Here is a 20,634-nt window from a genome sequence, read left to right as displayed (position 1 = left end):
TGCAGCAAAAAGTGCCTTTTTAAAAAAACAAGATAATAAAAAAAAAACTCTGACTGAGTAGCCAAAAGCTCTGCTCAAAAGAATAAACCTAACGACTAACAATGATATACGTATGTTGGTGCAGTTAGGAGCACTGTAGAGTGTATACTAGCACTGATATGTAAATTATTTGTGAACCCACGCTGATTTAATTCAGCAGTTTAGTCAAAGATGGAAATATCCTGAGGAATAACTCACAAATTGTGGTTTTGGTCTTTTTTATCTACAGATATGAATGTAGTTTGATTGTAACTTAAAATGAAATATTAAAAAAAAAAAAAAAACCAACAACTAATTATTGCCTTTTGGTTAATAAGTGTAATGCATAACCTTTGGTGTTATGCTGCAACTTTTTCTAAAAGGACAATCTTTTTGTAGTATATATGACACCTTTTATTGTCTCAGCGCTCTTGTTTGCGTGAATTGTTCGCAGCAAGGATTAGGTGATGTTATTGGATTGGTTGCTGATGACGCAGGCAGACATTGTTGTACAGCAAAGAGTCGACTTTGGATTTCATCCCTGGTGGTAAGACATGAACTCTAACAATAGGATCCATCCATCCATCATAGACTTAACAAGTGATGCAAACAACATGTAAAAGCAAAATGTCCATGTGATTAAGACAATGGCATTAAACTGGGTGTCTGCGTTATCTGGATTGTGTTTTGGGGTAAATTGTAGTTTTAAATGACTATTATTGTACAATAGGTCGACCAAGGTTTCCGTCTTGTTCCACCTTGAATGGTGTACAGTCACTTGATCTTCTAGTGTGGACTAATGTGGATTTAATGCTTCTACGGACATGTCCTCTGAGTGGGATTACTGAAGAACAATGAATAGATGAACTCTTGAACTATACTTGTATCTTCTATGTTCATTTCTCTCTTCTTTGTTGTTGTGCTGCCTGTGCATTGTACAGGTTATCTGTGCGTCAAATGATGAGTCTGTTGTTGTTATTGTTGTTGTTGTTGTATTTTGTGACTTACATCACCAGTAAAGTTGACCCTGCAGTTACCTCATCATCTCAAAGGTCAGGGTCTGTGCAGCAGTTCAATGAAAGGCAGAGCAGCAGCTAATAACTCCTAATGAGCTAACAGTGGGCAAGTTGAGTGCTGAGGGCTTTCCTCTGCTCTCTCAGAGTGGTCGTGAAGAAGCTTCTGTTAACATTGGATAGGGATAATCCCTTTAGCCAATTCTTTTCCAGGAGTCATTAATCTGTCGTACTTCCTCTCGCTCTCAGACGAGATGAGCCTCTGAGTGTCAGACAGGACCAACATTGGTTCACTCTCACTGGCTGTCCTCAACCTCTGGTCCTATTAGTTGTTCATCCATTCATCTCTACCAGGAACAGAGCTGGACACCCGCAGGGGGCCGAGGGGGACCCTCTGGACTTTGGACTGAACTGGATTCAGCGTCATGGAGAGGATCAAAAAATCTTTGAGAAATGTCGTTTCAGTGAAAATAAGGGAATATGTGAAGGACTACTGCAAGAGGAATGGGCTGCTGACGCTCTCTGTCTTTGCTGTGGTGACTGGCTGTGTGGTGGGATTTTTCCTCCGCTCTTTCAACCTTTCCACTCAGGTAGGGTTGGAGTACGGGTGTAAGAAAATAGCGATTGTATTGCGATATTTCACAGCGCGATTATCATATTGATCCAAAAAAATGTCCAAATCAATTTTTTTGAATCGTGTTTTTAAAAAAAAACAAAACATTTAATTGCGCTAACGTATATGCATAGCACGTAAACGCCCGGTCACCAGGTGTCAGTGAACCACATCAGAACTTGTTGAACGACCTCAGAATCTGTTGTAAAAGCAAAAGTTAAACTTTTTTGAAAATGTAATTTGATAGTTTGATAAACACACCACTTGTTTTTTATATTGGTGCTTGAATTACTGTTAATTATCCTTTACTTATTCTCTCAGGTTTTGTAGTTGTAAGGGTGAAACTGATATTGCGATATATATCGCGATGTATATCGCGTTGTTTAATATCGGGACATATCGTATCGTATCATTAGATTCGTGGCAATGCACACCCCATCCTGAAGATGGTTAAATGCCTTTTTTCATAACCTGGGGACTGCAATTTAAACATGCAAAAAAAAAAAAAAACCTGCATAGCCTCAGGATAGAAAGAAACAACTGTTGTTCCAATGTTATATATTTGCTCTGAGGCGGTATGCAGTCAGTTATAGAATAATGAGGAACAAACAAAGTCATCCTTTGAGCTTTTACTTTGTAAATATGGGACCTCACACATCACAGATCTGTTCTGTAGAGTTTGTTTCCTTGTGCCCACCAATAATCCCATTGTGATGATATTCAAATAGCTGTAGTTTGCTATAGTTTCTGATATATATATATATATATTCTTTTTTGTTACATGTAATTTAGAGGAGTAAAATGATCTGTTCTGATGCTTCACAGCTTTAAGGCATTGTGATGTAAGATGCTCCAAATTAGCCAATCAGCCGTCAGTGTAATCTTACATCATGGCTAGAGTCCACTTAATGTGTAATTCTCTAATCTCAGGATTTTCTAGAACACAACCACATGTCCCGTCTTAATGCGATCAAATCCATCATTTTGAATTTGTTTGCTGAACAAGCATTTTTTACGACTTTACTCTTGTGTTAATGAATCAACATGCATTGATAAACTGTCGCTACTATCAAACAGCACTCAGAGAACGCAAACCTCTGCAATAACGCCAAATATTCTCTTTGCCAGATATCGTCAGTTATCTGGATCATTGATCCTGATCAAAGGCTTTGATAAAGTAGTTCCAAATGTAAGAAACGTGGTGAAATGTACAATTTGAAAAAAATCCAGACAAAACTTGATGGGGTAATTGAGAAACCACAACTGAGTCAAATTTAATAAATATCAGTCAATTATAAAATGAGAAATACATTTTAGAAATGTTGTAAATCATGAGGAATATGGATTTGTTTTATTTTCTGAAATTGATCCAGAGTCTTCAATTGCCTATAAGGTCAATCTTTGTTTAATATGTTGTTAAAATCTGGTAATTACTTTTGACGTAATCTTGCTAACAGACAAACAAACAAAAAAATAAACGCTGGGGTAAATGTTTCCTCCTTTGGTGGAGGTTTAAAAAAAATGCACTTTGGAAGAAGCGCATAAATATTGGTTGATTAAATCATTTGCATTTATTTCACTCTCTACAAGTATAAAACTGTGCAAAAAAATGTTCAACAGAAATGAAAGCTTAGAAAATAATAATTGATGCATTTGTTTACTTTATTGTGATAATAGTGAAAAATATATTTTCTTTGTTTAATTTTACAGTGATGTTTTAATCAGCTTTTCATCATATTGAAATGTGTTTAAATATTTAATATAGGTTGTAATATTTTCACCACTCAAAGGCAGTTTAAAAACAGGCTGTTTTTTTTTTTTTCCTTTACAGGCCAAGATTTATTTCTCATTTCCAGGAGAGCTGCTGATGAGGATGCTGAAGATGTTGATTCTGCCGCTGATCACCTCCAGGTATAGGAAACCCTAAAAAACAAGTTTGGATGAACTAAGGCCGGGCCCTCGGAACGTCTTCCTGCCTAAAAGCACGTACCACATTCAGTCAAAAAACTTGGTTCCACCGAGTAAAAAAAGGTCTCCGAGAGGCTATTTACATCCGCTCATAGAATATCCATGTCAAATTACAGCCCGATTCATCCAGCTTTAACGGAGGAGTAGTTATTTGAAAAATGGGGCACCCGGGGGGCCCTTGCACCCCCGTGGCACATACGGAGTAATGGGCCCCATTCATATATTGGTATGCATCAATGATTCGGTACCACCAACTGTCGCAATATTTGACTCACAAATAAATGAGAAAAAGACTTTAATGGAAATTGCCAAAAAATGGTCCCTTGGGTCCCTAATCAAAGTGTGTGAGGCATAATTGTAATCTACGTTGAATTACCTTTGAAGCGATATATCACACGACTATGTTCCCATAAATTTGGAAATTACAGGAAATGGGGGGTGGGGCCCATTTCAAAAAAAGGGCTCCAAGCATCTCATCATATTCATTCATAGAGTATTCATACCAAACTGCATTCTGATCTAGCGAGAACTAACATACCAGTAACAATCAAATGTAATACCATATGGCTTTTAATTTATCCACCTGTTACTGTAACTTGCTGCCACATCACACATGTTCCCATCTTCAGTGGTAGAGTGGCTCGTCCAATAACCCGAAAGGGTTGGTGGTTTGAATCCCGCTCTATCCCAGTCATTGTTATTGTGTCCTTGGGCAAGGCACTTTACCCACATTGCCTTAATGAATTGTGCGTGAATGTTGGCAGTGGCTAAAGGGGCCTTAGGAGTGTGTTGGAAGCCTTCTTTCAGTACGCTACAGGGAAGCTGTGGTGACATTGTCGCTTACCACCTCGGGTATGACTGGTGTGAATAAATAATGGTTTCTGTAACACGCTTTGAGTCTCATCAAAAAAGCATTATATAAATCCAAGCCTTTATTATTATTATTATATGTACTGTAGCTCCTTCAGAATTAAAGTAGATAAATAAAAGGTGAAAGAAGGGGATTTCCCTACCTGACCCCAAACCCCACCATGAGCACCACTGTGTCACTCTGTGTTGGTCTTCCCGCAAACACACAGAATAAGAATATTCGGTGATACATTACTTGAAGTTTTATACATAAGGCTGACATTACACTGTCATTAGCATGAATAAGGTGTCATGAAAGCTAACATTAAGTGTCGTTGGCCAAATTATGACATCTTTGGAGCTATGCTAGCATTTTTTGGGTTAGGTGGAGGGATCTAGTTGGATTTGGGTAATGAAGGGTTAAAGTTAGGGTAACAAACGACAATCACAGCCTTCATGACATCTCATTCATGCTAATGACAGGTGTCATGTCATAATACTGACAGTGTAATGTCAGCATTTATGTATAAAACTTCAAGTAAAGTATCACTACATATTGTTTATATTAATTGAAACTATTCATGTAACATCACATTATCTTGTTTTCTCTGTCATTCTTTGTTTTTGTTTTGCTTAATAAAAAGAACCATAAAGTGTCTGACTTTCCCATTCAGTCTCATGTCTGGCCTCTCGGCCATGGACACGAAGGCGAGCGGCCGGTTGGGGGTCCTGACCATCACTTACTACCTATGGACGACCTTTATCGCGGTCATCGTTGGCATCGTACTGGTCCTCATCATTCACCCGGGGCTGGGCGCTGACAAAGAAGGCCACCACGCCCACTCAGGGCCGGTCATGACCTCCGCTGACGCTCTGCTGGACCTCATCAGGTGAACAGAAAACACAGACCCATCAACTCCCCCATAGAGTCTTCGTGTTTGTCAAATGGGGCAGTGGGTCTCAAACCTTTTTTTTGGCCTTTCTTTTATTTCTGAATCCAAGTACCCCTTTTGTCCACCTACAACATGCTCATAATACTATGAAAAAACCATCTATAGAACAGAATAATGGAATGAACAAGTGATAACACACATTTTAAAGAATCTCATTGTGAATAAGTGGAATGAAACAGTATTTAGTGGCTCCTGTCTGAATTTATTTCTGTAGTTTTTATCATTTCTGGTCATCTCCCACCTGGTGTGCGACCAAGACTGACCCTTGTATTTTCAGTTCAAGTTTTAATCAAGATCATTTCCACCAAATTTGTTATGTTTATCATTTTTAACTAAAAATAAACGTGGCATTTTTAATGCTTTTGTTTGTTAATTTTTCAATTTCTTTCTCTCAAGTACCTCCTGTAGTGCCATTGCATACCCTTAGGGGTACACGTACCTCCATTTGAGAAACACTGTGGGTGACAATAACAGGGTCATTCAGACACCAGCAGAAAACTACTAAAAGTTTCACACTAAATTCAATTAGGTAAATGGGATGTTTTAAATACATTTAGTGTATTCAAATCAGGAGGCATAATTATATGAAATCTGAATATTGATATAATTCATCAGACAAGTCCATAATTCAATTCAATTCCATTCAACTTGATTTATATAGGGAAAATTACAACAAAAGTAATCTCATGGAGCATCATTATCCTCCTCAGGAAGCTTTTCAGTACCGTTATATGTTGATAGTTGGATAAAGTAATCCACATCACTGCAACTATAATCCCACAGATTAGATCTGGTTAAGGTGATAAAGATCTCCTCCTGATGTAAGCTTTCTTAGAGATTTTCCACATGATCCTTTTAGTGCTGTCGAGTCAGAGTACGGATCTTCCACATAACTCAACACTAATAGAAAAACCAACTGAGATCTATTAAATCCAGTACAGAGCGTATGATCCACCGCTGTTCTCCTTGATCCCATAAACTCCAGGGATTAGTTTGACCCTGGCAGGTAAAGTAGCATATACTCTGACAACTATATCATTAACAGGACACCATAGAGTTCCTAATATCAAATTTGAGAAATTACCTAAGGAAATACAGGAAAATACATACATTTTCAACAACTAGAGCTTTAATTTAACGCATGATAATCTATTTGAAACCATCCCAATCCCTTTGCTGACTCATTGTTGAAAACACACGGGTCAGATTGTTGCAGTGTCACCGTCAGTCATGGCCGTTTCGCTAAGAATCGAAAGATAATTAAATGTGATCTGTTAAGCCTGAACTTTCTCTGGAAGTACTTGTTGCAAGTGATACAATCTGCTGTCTGCTGGATGTGCTTGTGTTTACTGTGAGGCCATTCATGTCAGCCATCCACTAATACCTTCCTCTTAAAACAGAGGTAATTAGACACAGAGCTGTACTGAGGTGTGTTAAGTCAGCCCTGTTACGTTTGAAGAGTGATCTTCACTAAGATCAGTGACGCATGTACCGGACAGTCCTCCTCCTGGATGTACTGCCCTTTAGTCGTAAGAGTAAAGAGGATAAACTTTTTACTACTCATGTGGTGTGTATACGCCAAAGAAAGAAGAAGAAATGTAATCAGATGCTTTCTATGGTAATGGTGAATAAAACAGAAAGAGAAAACATCACCAATCAGTGAACCAAAACTGACCAGTCAGAAGTGTTGGAGAGAGAACAATTAATTTAAGTCAAGATTGTTTATTCGAGTTTGAAAATGACCAAAAATCATTATATAGATTAGGGCTGGGTAATTTTTCCTAAAAAAAAAAAAATCTCTGATTTTGATTTTTTAAAGAAATATTCGAGTTTCGATTTTTGATTTTTTTTTTTTTTTTTTTTTTTTTTTTTTTTTTTTAATGCACTTAAAAATGACTACAGACATCAGATATATTGTCAAAAGTGCAACTTTATTGCTGTGATTGTCCTCAAGAGTTAAAATTCCCAAAACTCCCAAAGATCAATTATTTTCAATTTTTCAAATTGTAACACAAACCAAGTGCATCCTACTAATTTGGGATATTTCAATTATTCTATACTATTTTGAAGGTGCTGTGATGTGTTACCTAAAAGAGAAGTCAATGAATTCTGCAGCTGACTGATGTTGAATGGAAAATTAATAACTGGCATGAATCAAAAATAAAATGGATATTTGTTGATGATCAAAATGTGGTTTGTGTTCAAATAGAGAAAAATCAGAATCCCTACATTGAAGCTAGGTTGAATTTCCTGATAGTTAATCTAGCAACAGCCACAACACTTTCACTTTTCTGTAGTTTATTTTCTCTACAAAAGAAAAAAACCCTCTCTCTTTCTGTTTGTCCATTTTTTCAGTGAAAATGTGCAAAACCCTAATAACAAATAATAAATAGGATGTTTTTAAGCAAGTAGTTATGACTCAATTTGTCCTCCGAATGATCAATATCTTCTGTCTTGCCCATTACAGAAATATGATCCCATCAAACCTAATCGAAGCCACTTTTCAGCAGGTGAGCAGACAAAAAAAAAAAAAAGAATTCAGCAACAAAATATAAAACACATGATCTCCGTTGCCCTCGTGATAACAGACCTTTATCTTTTTTCTTCCCACTACAGTACCGGACAGATTTGGTTCCCATTGTGCAGGTTGCCAATGAGAAAGAGTCCCAGGCAAATTATGTGTATGTTATGCCTGACTATCACAACCCCCGCCTGGGACACCCGGTCTTCCTAGAGATCACCCCAGCACCCGACATCAAGTACAGGATAGTCCCCAGTACGAGTAAAGGCATGAACGTCCTGGGCATCGTCATCTTCTCTGCCACCATGGGTACGATCATCACTCTGATGCAACACTGTTCACTTACTATTAGTTTTATTGAATCATTAACTTTGGAAGAGTAGTTTCTGTTTAAACTTACTACACAGAGGTTGAGCCCAGTGTCACCAAGGATCAAAATCCTTTGACTACAATGTTTTATATGATGAACTCATTTCTTTGACTGTTCCAAATGTCTCTTTTAAATTATGTATAAATGTATGCTGTTCCTGGAGAGTAACTGTCCTGCATGCTTTGGATGTCTACCATTTTGATCTCATAAATGTTCAAACAGCAGACAACAAACTACTCTTCACATTGAGGTGTTGTAAAGGCAACATTTCAGCTGTCCTCTGATTTAGACCTACAACAGTTGCTCTGCATTGATGAAGTCCACGCTGAGACGGGAATGTACATAAAAAAACATAGTTAGTAAAGAAAAGAGCAAAGGATAAATACAACGACCCTCTTCCGCAGGAGGAGTGACGCGCTGAACCCTGAAAGAGTAAAGCAATATATATTTTATAGCTGAGGAAGAGGAAGGGGAGGGTGTGAAGGGAGGAAGGATTTTTGATGGAAAATTACTGCTTCTACAGAGCTCTGCTTATCAGAGCTTTGTTATGAGACCTTGAGTAGAGACTGGTTTTTGCTGGCACTGTGAATACAGCACAATGGGTCTGCACTGCCAGTACCTAATCAAATCTAACATTACTCAGCAAAGGAACAACGTTTCTATTGAAAAGTACAATGACTAATGCAGCCATCGTGTATAAACACATAAAATTGTACACATGAACACACATTTGATGATATGATGATTGATCTAATAATTGCCGTAACAGTGTACTAAAGTAAGGAGACATCTAAGCCAAGCAGGTCAAACCAGGAGCCACTTTTTTTTAAACTTCTGTTACATTTTTGCAGTTTTTCATGCAAACACTGCATTTAAATCCAGCCTGCAGATTACGGCCTGCATGCAAACCTGCTAATAGAATAGAAAATCAAAGGTTGTGAACAATTTACTTGTCCTAAGTGAGCATATTAAGCTTTTATCCAAACAATCCAAAGTTCATCACCCTCAACTGGTCCAGTATAGACGATGGATGTGGAAAAATAGTCATAAATAATAAACCTCGCACAAGAAGATTAAGGTGAAAGTGTTGGAAGACAAACTTCTTGCTCACAATAAACTTAATTAGTTGCTATTTTCCCAATAAGATCAATGTAGGGTTTGTGTTTGGTGTGGCGTTATTTATCATTAGCTGTAATAATCTAAGACAGCTGTGTGATTATTACCAGTAGTACGTGGTGTGACTTCACTGTTGATTTTCAGGTCTGTTACTGGGGAAGATGGGAGATCGTGGAGCACCGCTGGTCAACGTGTGTCAGTGCATCAACGAGTGCGTCATGAAGATCATCAATGCTGCAATGTGGTAAGGTGCAAACACACACACACACACACACACACACACACACACACACACACACACACACACGCTTGTATGTGTCCAAAAATAAGACAGAGACCAACAGAGCAAGGTTAGAGTTAAAATTAGACTCACGGTCACAAAGACTCAGAGAGGAGACAGTGGTGGCATCTGAAGGCTTTTCACTTCAGCTTTAGAGCCTCGAGGCAAGGATTAAAGCTCTACCATAATACATGATGCCTCTCAGTAAAAAGGTTTGGGGTTCGAGTCCCTCCAGGCACAGGTTTACCCGCGATAAGTGTCATTGCTTCTCAAAGTGTCTCAATGAGAAAAAGTGAATATACAGTATAGTCCACAACTCACTCACAGCTCATTACGTGCATATAACCTCTGTGATGCACTGGTGACCTCAGTCTTATGTAGTGGGATGAATGGATCAATGGACTCACTTTATTGTGCAGACACAAGTAAAAACTGCACTAATTTTGACAAATTAAATCATCTTATCAGCCAAAATGTGTGCGTAAAGTACTTTTCATCTCAACATCAAACACACCACAAAATTATCGAAACACGAAAAGCAAAAGCTGCTACGAAAAAGTAAAAAAAATGACAAGAATGATAGATTGTGTATATACCATTATATATATTTTTGAATTTTTGATAATAATAATAATAATAAAAAAAACATGAAATTATATTGTGATGTTTTTAATAACCCTTTATTATTACCAGGAAAAAAACAGCTATTAAGATTAATGAGCACTTTTTAAAGGGAGGCCTGACCAAGATAAGAAGGGCAATGATCATTAAAACAGTTACAATTTCATAAATACAAATTAACACAAATTAATTATCATTCAAGATTAAATCAGACACATTTAAAAAGTTATAGGACCAGAATGAGCTTATTTTATCTCATTTTCTCTATGACAAGTTATTATAACCCCTGTGGGGTTCACCTTGACTTCCTGATGCTGTCACAGCGTCTTTGTCCTGCAGGCGAGCAGCAGGGATTTTCTCCCATTCAATCACAGGAGCATTAGTGAGGTCATCCTCCTGATGATGGAGGTTCAGTTCAGGCTCCCAATTTGTAACTCAATTAATCCTAAAGGTACGTGTTTGGTGGAGGTCATGCGTGTCAGAGCTTTCCACTCAGAAAACAGCTCACAGCTTTAAAGCTACATGACCAAACAATAGTTAAGAATATAGAGTGATTTTCAGTATGTTTAGAATGATTTTTTAAAATTTTTTTCATGTATAACATGTAAGGTAATACTATTATGTATAAAAAGCAGTGGTGGATAGTAACAAATTAAATTTACTTAAGTACTGTATTCAAGCAGTTTTTTTTCAAGTATCTGTTCTTTGCTTGATGATACTTGTTATTCTCACTTCACTACATTTGAAAGACAAATATTCTACTTTTTATTCCACTACATTTCAATAGATTTGCTCATTGCTAAGTACTTTTTATCGGCTCAGCTTCTTTCTATTGCTTCGGTTCTGATACGAGAGACAAAGGTTCTGTTGATCTCATATAGGTTGTCCCAGTTCTACCAAACCTTTAACACGACAGGCTCGCCAAGGCAAGAGCAAACCAGAATTAGGCAGATTATATTTAATAGTTTCATTGTTGTTATTTGGATTATTGCTCTGGCAGAGATTGACCCCGAGAAAGACGAAGATGCTGTACCTGAGCATCCACGGCCGTATTTTAAACCCACGTTCAATGTTTTTTTGGAACCAAAAGGACTCTTATCATGTAAACAGCAGTTCAATAAGCAACAAAAAAAAACAAAAAATTTCATTAGCTCTTAGTGTTTGTTTAACGTACCTCGTGATGCACAAACCTTACTACAAGTTCTAGATTTTCATTTACTTTCAATACTTCAGGAAATTTTTATGCAAATATTGAATTTTCACTTTAGTAATATTTTGACTGAGTTACTTTTGCTTGTATTTGGAGTAGTTTTTGAAAAGCAGTATCTGCACTTTCACTCAAGTAATAAAAAGGAAGTGTTTAATCCACCTCTGATAAAAGTAACAACAGTAAAGATGTGAGATTTTTTGTTGCCTAATGCAAGGGTCACCAACATGGGGCCCGTGGGCACCAGGTAACCCGCATGGACCATAAGAGGTGTCCTCAGAGCACTATTAAACACTGAGATTTGTCTAAAATCTGATTTACTGGCCAGGATTCAAACTCACAGAGATAAATACATGTGGCAGATGTAGCCCGAACGTTAATAGAGTACATGCTGCATTTGTATTAAATGAACCATCTTTGAATGTTTGTCTTCAGTGAGACATTTAGACAAATTTGTTTAAGCGTTGCAGATTGGGTTTCGTTAAAAAAGCTGCAGATTGTGAAAAGATGTGTTTAAAAAAAAAAAATACAAAGTTGATTTTCTAAAATACTAAATTTTTAAATTGTACAAATTTTACATGTTTTATGATTAGTTAAAAAGTTGTTAGTTTGTGGCTAGTTAATAGAAATATAAAGATTTCCTATGAAATGTAATGGAAATTAAACAATTGCATAAATTAAGAATAAAAACAGAGCGTGTTGAAACGTTTCTTACCTTTTTAATTAGGGGTGAGAAAAAAATCGATTTAATGATATATCGTGATTTTTTGGGTGCTGATTTTAAATCAATTATTTTATTTTTTTTATATTTAATCAATATTTTTTGTGTATTTGTGCAATATTTCATGCACCGGTGGTTACAGTGCTTTAAATGTGTTGCAATGGTTATTTGATGCACTTGATTTTATGATGGCAGTGTGAAATGCCTGCAATATTTATGTATGCACGGACATTTTATTGTCATATAGTTTGTTCAGATCAGTGTTTAAACTGATACAATTTCTTATGTTTGTACATTATCAGTAACTCAGGGTGATTTATCCTTAATGTTCTCACTTACAGTTGTTACAATGCCGTCATTATGTTGTCATGGTTACTTTGAGACTTCTACACAGTAGTTTCAGTGAAAAGAAACTTGTTGCACTTTATTTTATGATGGCAGTGTGTAATAATGCATTTTCTTTTTTTCAGTGAAAATGTGCAAAACCCTAATAACAAATAATAAATAGGATGTTTTTAAGCAAGTAGTTACGACTCAATTTCTCCTCTGAATGATCAATATCTTCTGATGAACATATACAGCAACTTGATTTTTCATCTACGTTTAATTTTGATATTTACTGGGTAGAATATCGCAATATATTGCGTTAATATTGTATCGTGACCCAAGTATCGCAATACGTATTGTATTGCAACATCCTTGCCAATAATCATCCCTATTTTTAAGTTACTGCTAGTTTTCCTCCTTTTCTTGCCTTTTAATTAAAGTGAAACCCTGAAAATGTAGTATTTAAGAAGTGTATATCTAATTAGTATCCCTTCAGATTATTCAGTGCCATTGAAGTAGCTTTAACGTAGTATCTTTATTTGCATTTATCATTTTATCACCAAGCCTTTATATTTCAATGAAAGAGAGAGAACATGATGCACATGATGAGAGTGTAGCGATGCATATGAAGTGCAGGACTTCAATAGAACATGGTCTCCTCTCTACAGGTACTTTCCCTTCGGTATTGTGTTTCTTGTGGCCGGGAAGATCCTGGACATGCACGACCCGGCACACCTTGGGGAAAAACTGGGAATGTACTTCATCACCGTCCTGTCCGGCCTGTTTGTGCACGGCCTGATCCTGCTTCCCCTCTTTTACTACTTCTTCACCCGCAAAAACCCCTTCTCCTACATCAGAGGGCTGCTGCAGGCTCTCGTCATCGCCCTGGCAACCTCCTCCAGGTAGGAGGACCACACATCTTCCTGTCCTGACTCCTCATCTTGGCATCAACACTGCTTTATTTGACATGTGATACGTTCTTTCCCCAGCTCCGCTACACTGCCCATCACCATGAAGTGTCTTCTGGAGAACTGTGGCGTGGACCGACAGATTGCTCGCTTTGTGCTGCCAGTAGGAGCTACCATTAACATGGACGGCACGGCCCTATATGAGGCAGTGGCAGCCATCTTTATCGCTCAAGTCAATGAGTATGAATTGGACTTTGGGCAGCTGGTCACGATCAGGTTAGAAAACACACTATGTAACGTTCGCAAAGAAAAGGAGAAAACAAAAGTCGATTAGCGTACAGATTCTACAGAAGCTGATTAGATGATAGATTTGATGGAGAAAATAATTTTGGGCAAATCAAGAATAAAGTCGAAATGTTGAGATCAAAGTTGAAATTTCAAGAATAAAGTTGAAATATAATGTCAAGATTACAGTCGAAATTTCTAAAATGAAGTAAAAATACAATATTGTGATAAAGGTCAAAGGTCAGCTAATGAAGTCAAATCTACAGAAGCTGACAAGGGCCAATTCACCACATGACAACAAACAGCAGATCCTGGATGTCTACAAAATGTATCGATGAATGAGATCAACTATACTTCAAAATTATATAAAGAGATAAAGAGATTCTTTATCTTTTAGCTCATAAACACAGAGTTATAATCTCTTTATGGACTTTAAAGAGATATTGACAAAAATGTCAAGTTTGGAAGAGGTGGAGCATTCAGTCCCGTCTGTGACTATTGAGGAGCTATGGAAACAGATTAGGGTCAGTTTTAATGGAGACTGTTGTTCAGAGGTGTAAAGAGTACTGCTATATCCTACTGTTACTTTATCAAAATTGTACTCAAGTACAAGTACAAGTATACTGTAAGTAAGTCATACATAAAATACTCAAGTACAAGTAAAAAGTAGCTCAATTAAATAGTACTCAAAGTAAAAGTTACAGTTACTTTCACCCCCATGTTTATTTTTGATACTACATCTTAGACGTAGTAAACATCTCATGTTTGAACTTAAAGAGGAAGAGACCAAATCTTGCACAATTGGAACTGAATTTATTTTCCACAAAGGCATCGGTATAAAATAAATAGTTTGTCAAAATGTACAACTGTTTAAAAAAAAAAAAAGTGATCAGGCTCTAAATATATACTACATTCATCAACTCTAAAACTGAAAAAACAACCTCCATTAACATGTTTTGGCGCTCTGCGTTACGTTTAATCTGATTGGTCGGCTATGATGTGATGCATATGATTGTTTTCTGATCATTCAATTTTTTGTAGTTTCAAAATGTCTATTGACCATTTCATTAATTCACTCAGTAACGGTTGGGCGTAGAAATGTAACGAATGACTTTACTTTTTTAAAATGTACTTAAGTGAAAGTACTGATTTAGAAATATACTCAAAAAAGTACAAATACCCATGAAAGCAACTTAAATATAGTAACGTGCGTACTTGTAATCTGTGACTTTCACCTCTGCCGTAGATTTGGCTTTAATGGGAAACCTTCAACCTTTATCATGATATTGTATTTTGAGTTTATTTATGAAATTTCAACTTCAATCTTGTCATTATTTTCTCTAATCGTTGATTAGTGTTGCTCTTCTATATAATTTTTTATTCAAATTCAAATTAAAATGATTTTTTAGATCATTTTCTCTATTATCTTGTTTGCTTTGAGTTTATTATTTATTATTAATTTAATAGACTCCTTTTGTTGTCTCAGCATCACAGCCACTGCAGCAAGCATCGGAGCAGCTGGGATACCTCAAGCAGGGCTGGTTACCATGGTGATCGTTCTGACATCAGTGGGCCTACCTCCTGCTGACATCTCCCTGATCGTGGCCATAGACTGGGTTCTGTAAGTCTATATTAGTTACTGCGTTCTAATGCTAGCTCTGATAGCTGCTCAGACATTAGATCAACCATTAAATCTGTTCTGCAGGGATCGTTTTAGGACGATGATCAATGTTCTGGGCGATGCTTTGGCTGCTGGGATCATGGCTCATCTGTGCCAGGAGGACTTTGAAAAAGCAGCCACTGCAAGAGCTGCTGCAGCAACAACTTTATCCTCCAACAGAGATTTTTCCAACAGGGTAAGGTGGAGTACTGTCTCACATAGAACCTGATCCACGTTCAGACATTATTAAAGTTTATTCTGAGTTCTTGAAAGTTGAGCATGACGCTGTCATCAGTTTCCAGTTTTGTTTGAAATACTTTGTGTTCTTATATTTGCTTATTGCTGAACATTCTTCGAAATCAGAATTAATTTGGACAGAAAAAGACAATTTGTTTGTTGTTGTTTTTGGTCTTACAGTCATTTATTTTAGCTGACGTCTTAATATTATATTATAATTATTATACAGACTATTTATGTTTTGTTTTTTTTGTTTGTTTTTTTTTAACTAAAGAGCATTCTGCTGTTTATGTTTTATTGATTCTATTCGCTGTTGGTTTTATTATCGCTTTTATCTGTTGAATGTTTTCTGTCCACTTTGAGATGACGAAATATTTTTTATTTTTTATTTATTCAGTTCATTTCCGACATGGTTGCAATCACAAAAATTCACTTTGACATTCAGAGTAAAATCACATCATTGTTTTTTTTTTTTTTGTCCTTTTGCATGCCGGAAAAAAGCATTTTGCTTATCCAGATCCGTCCCCTGATTTGAACACAGATAAAGTGCTTTACAAATGAAAGTTATTATTATCATTATAACCTTAGGTATATACATTTCACCTCATTAGCTAATTTAACATATTAACTCACCACGAACTCATGTATGCACAAAAGTATTTATGATAAATGTTTAATTTTTATGAAAAATGTGTATTATTTAAATAGTTTTTTGATGAAAATATGAGTCAATATGGGTACAGTTTGTCATGCTGTCGTTGTTTGTATGTAGTCCTATTATAGATCTAGTAAGGTGAGACAGTACGTACACAAAAACATATACAAACGTTATTATAGGTGGAAAAATTAACACTAAATGTGTTTGTCAACAGGATGAAACAAACCAAGCTCACATGTTAAAACAGGATTAATCAAACATCTGTGAGCAGTTGGACCATTAAGTGATGAAAATGTGTAGAAAGTTACAATTATTGCTTTTGGGTTCTTTAAACTGTTTAGTCGTCAATACATGACCAAGATTTTGGCTAAACAATAGTCTTAGTCTGATTCATGCTTTGGATTTCAGCAAAATCTTACACGCAAATCACTCAATATTTCAGAATCTGATATACTTTATTGATCCCAGGGAAAAATTGCTTTTTTTACAGATGCTCCAGAAATATTTTTGAATGAAAAGAACAAACTCTAAAACATAGAAAGCAAATAAAAAAAATTAAAATTAATTAATTAAATATGTATTCACACCAGTGGTGGAGGTAAGCTAAATCTGTTCCTACAACTGCCCTGAAACAGTCTAATTAAAGTTGGCACCCAGCAGCACTTCCAACTACATTTTGTTTTTATAATTCACCATCGTGTAAAGGCATTCTGGGTAAAACGGCAGCATGTGATTGGATTGAAGCCAGATTCAAACCCCCAACTCTCACGTGAGGTTCATTGTTTCCGTTTATAAATAGAACAAAATTAAAGATCCTACTTTTATGAAGAGATGTATTGTTGTTGTTCTTTTTGCAGCTTCCTGTCGTAAACTCTCTGTTTGTCTTGTTGTCGTTGTTGCAGAGAGACACAGTCATCTCCTTTGGTAATCAGAGCGTGGCGCTGTCAGACACTCCTCTGATCCCACAACGCTGCGACTACGTGTTTGCGTTGGATGGGGACGTAGTGCTGGAGAAACCAGTCAACTGCTACAACCTCTGCCAAGTGTGACACACAAACACGCTATAAGGGACATTTTGCCTTCAGCAGATTCACCTCCAAAGGCTAAACCTGGGACTCCCTGATTAGAGGAAATCACATTTAGGCTTTAGTGGCAAAGATTGTGTCTTGTTTTTGTTGTCAGGGTAACGTTGAACTTGGAATAATGTTTTGCCTGTGCCATGAAAGACAAACCTTGAATACTTGATGTTGTGTACGCACGCCTCCTGTCACTTTTGAGTGGATGGTGGAGAATTAGGTTTTAATTTCTGACCTCATCCTTTTATGATTTAAACAACAGTACACCACAGTAGTGTGCCAGTCCATGACAGGATGTTCACAGTAGACCAGTATGAGACCAGTATGACTTCAGTCCAGGTTTTAACTTGCCTTAAAAAATGACGTCGGTTTTTACAGAAATGCTTAAAACTTGAAGGACTTGAACAGAAAGTGTTAGAAAACAACGAAAAGCAGAAGCTTCCTTTTTGCTACAGTGAGCGAAACAAAGTCCTTTAATTGTGTTTTTTATACCTATGATTGTTTTTTAATAAAGACGTGTTCACTAAACTCCTGTTTCTTTTTTTTTACATGAGAACTTTTTTCTTTTAGACGTTTTAATTCAGTGCTTAAAGCTGATAACAGCAGTTTCTGAGAAATCCACGTTATGTATGATTCTTTTGAAATGCGAAAAAATACCTAACTAATCTTTTACTATGGTCTACTGTCAGTGGTCAATCATATACATGAATGTATATAAGTCCCGCCTTTGTCCTATAGACCCCTATACAAATGGAAACGATCACCGTGATCGCCCAGCCAATAGGCTTTGACTTCCTGTTTTTGAGACTGTCAATCAAAGTGAATGTGGAACTGTGCACGGAAACAAGGCCGTGCGTCACAACAGCAAACAGGTAAATATGATTTTGGCTCTTACCTGACCCATAGACATATATCAATGTGACCCGATGACCTTGTTATGTTCCGCAAAGCGTGTGTGCAGAAAAGTAGAGGCGTGGCTTCTGGTAGATTGGTAGAGGCAGGGGAAGATTGTGGGCGGGACATCGAGAGTCCTCTCAGAAACTCCGGATATCAGCTTTAATGACGTAATTTTCTAGAATTAGATTATAGATTTAGTGACAGTTGTGCCAGCTTTTTACTGCTTTATTTGAACTAGATTTATATTTGAGAAAATAAAAGTACAGAATACAGTTGTTTAAAATTGTGTGTTTTAATTTCAAATAGAATAATAATAGTTAGAAACTTTTTTCTTTCTTTTTTAATTATCAATTACCATACATTACAGGTGACCCCGTGTGATATTTGGAAGCCCCCACATGAGGTCACGACCCCAAGGTTGAAAAACACTGCTTTAATTCATCAGCTGTAAATGTAAATCAGGTTAATCTGATTCACAAAAATGATCAGATGTGAATGTGTGCGAGTTTGTTTCAGCCTCATTTTGTTTCACGTAAAACTTGCAGCGAAACCAAACTAGTCTGATTAAAGTGTCATTTGCATAATGACACATACTTTAAACGCCAGTGTTTATTTTGCATCGGTGCAAGTGGAAAAACATTGATGCTTCCTTAGCAGGGTTGGGCTCAATTATAATTGTGAAATCCCGTAATTGATCATTAATTACAATTATGACGTCATTATAAATGTAATTTGACAAATCTGTTGCTGTTGTAATCAAAACTGAATTGTAATTGAGTTCAAAGAATTGACTTTGTAATTGTAATTGGCATAGAAATGATATGAAAACTGCCAAATATTGAAATCCAGAGGTATACTGACATGAAAAAGGCTCTGAGGCCCACAACAAAAATATTAATACTAATATTTTCATAGATAAAGAAGTTTAACAAGGAAACCAAGAGATGAGAAACAAATTAGATCATAGATCAAGAGGAAGGTTACGTTTTATAGGTTTTATAGGCTTATTCATTAAAGGCTCAGTAATTGTGTGATTAATTTATAATGGAACTTTAGTAATTGAGAACGTAATTGGAATTTACTTGGGGGGGGGGGGGGGGGGGGGATAATCATTGTAATTTTAACTGTAACTGGAAAAAATGTCAGTCACCGTAATCATAGTTGAGTTGTAAGTGAACATGGATAATAGAAAATGTAATTGTAATTGACCCCAACCCTGTTCCTTAGGCTTGCAGGGGTTAATAGCAATGTTCAATGGGAACGCTAACACACGTTAGATTCTGCTCAACAGGAACACATTTTAAAACAAATACAGGTGCTGGTTATATAAAAGAATATCACGAAAAAGTTGATTTTTTTCAGTAATTCCATTTAAAAAGTGAAAGTTGTATAATGTACTGTATACATACATTCATTACACACAAACTGACACATTTCAAGTGTTTATTTCTTTTATGTTGATTATAACTGACAACTAATGAAAACCCTTAAATTCAGTATCTTAGAAAATTAGAATATTGTGGAGAGGTTCAGTCACATTCCTCGTGTCAAGCCACTCTTGAACAAGAGACAGCGTCAGAAGCGTCTCGCCTGGGCTAAAGACAAAAATGACTGGACTGCTGCTGAGTGGTCCAAAGTTATGTTCTCTGATGAAAGTACATTTTGCATGTCCTTTGGAAATCAGGGTCCCAGAGTGTGGAGGCACAGAATCTACGTTGCTTGAGCTTGAGTGTAAAGTTTCTACAGTCAGTGATGGTTTGGGGTGCCATGTCATGTGCTGGTGTTGGTCTACTGTGTTTCCTTAGGTCTAAGGTCAACGCAGCCATCTACCAGGAAGCAAAAGGCGTCCCAACTAAGTATTTAGTGATGTATATACTCACACTTTTCAGTTTGCCAACATTTCTATAATTTTTTTTGTATCAGTCTTAAGTAATATTCAAATTTTCTGAGATACTGAATTTGGGATTTTCATTAGTTGTCAATTATAATCATCAAAAATTAAAAGAAATAAACATTTGAAACATATCAGTCTGTGTGTTATGACTGAAATAAATCAGCTTTTTCATGATATTCTAATTATATGACCAGCACCTGTATGAACCAAAGCAACTCACCATCCAGCATGGTGACAACCTGACTCTCCATGATATTAACCATGTTGGAGCAGGGAGACATCACTTTAACCAGTACTTTGTCGCCCTCTAGTGGTCTCTGAAGGTAAAAAGCAGTGATTTTTCCAGAACAAAATGCTATTTGTCATCACTACAATAACTAGTCACATCATCCAATCGTGTAGCTTTAATTCCTATTAGTACTGTCACAAAAATCTTCTGCAC

The 20,634-nt window shown here is 36.6% G+C and overlaps 1 protein-coding gene across 1 annotated transcript; it reads left to right on the top strand.

Annotated features, from left to right (window-relative positions):
- Positions 1-1,456: 1,456 nt before the first annotated feature.
- Positions 1,457-17,374, top strand: slc1a8b (solute carrier family 1 member 8b). The gene is made up of 11 exons (XM_028437677.1): positions 1,457-1,621; positions 3,476-3,555; positions 5,136-5,351; positions 7,882-7,924; positions 8,031-8,244; positions 9,566-9,665; positions 13,246-13,479; positions 13,567-13,761; positions 15,257-15,391; positions 15,476-15,626; positions 17,228-17,374. Exons 1-11 carry the CDS (start codon positions 1,457-1,459, stop codon positions 17,372-17,374), a joined length of 1,680 nt encoding a protein of 559 aa, XP_028293478.1.
- The last annotated feature ends 3,260 nt before the right edge of the window (positions 17,375-20,634 follow it).

Source organism: Gouania willdenowi, chromosome 22 (genome assembly GCF_900634775.1).
Source record: "Gouania willdenowi chromosome 22, fGouWil2.1, whole genome shotgun sequence".
Classification (NCBI taxonomy): domain Eukaryota; kingdom Metazoa; phylum Chordata; class Actinopteri; order Blenniiformes; family Gobiesocidae; genus Gouania; species Gouania willdenowi.
The sequence above is the reverse complement of the archived record's forward strand: the minus strand, read 5'-3'. Positions and strand labels throughout refer to the sequence as shown.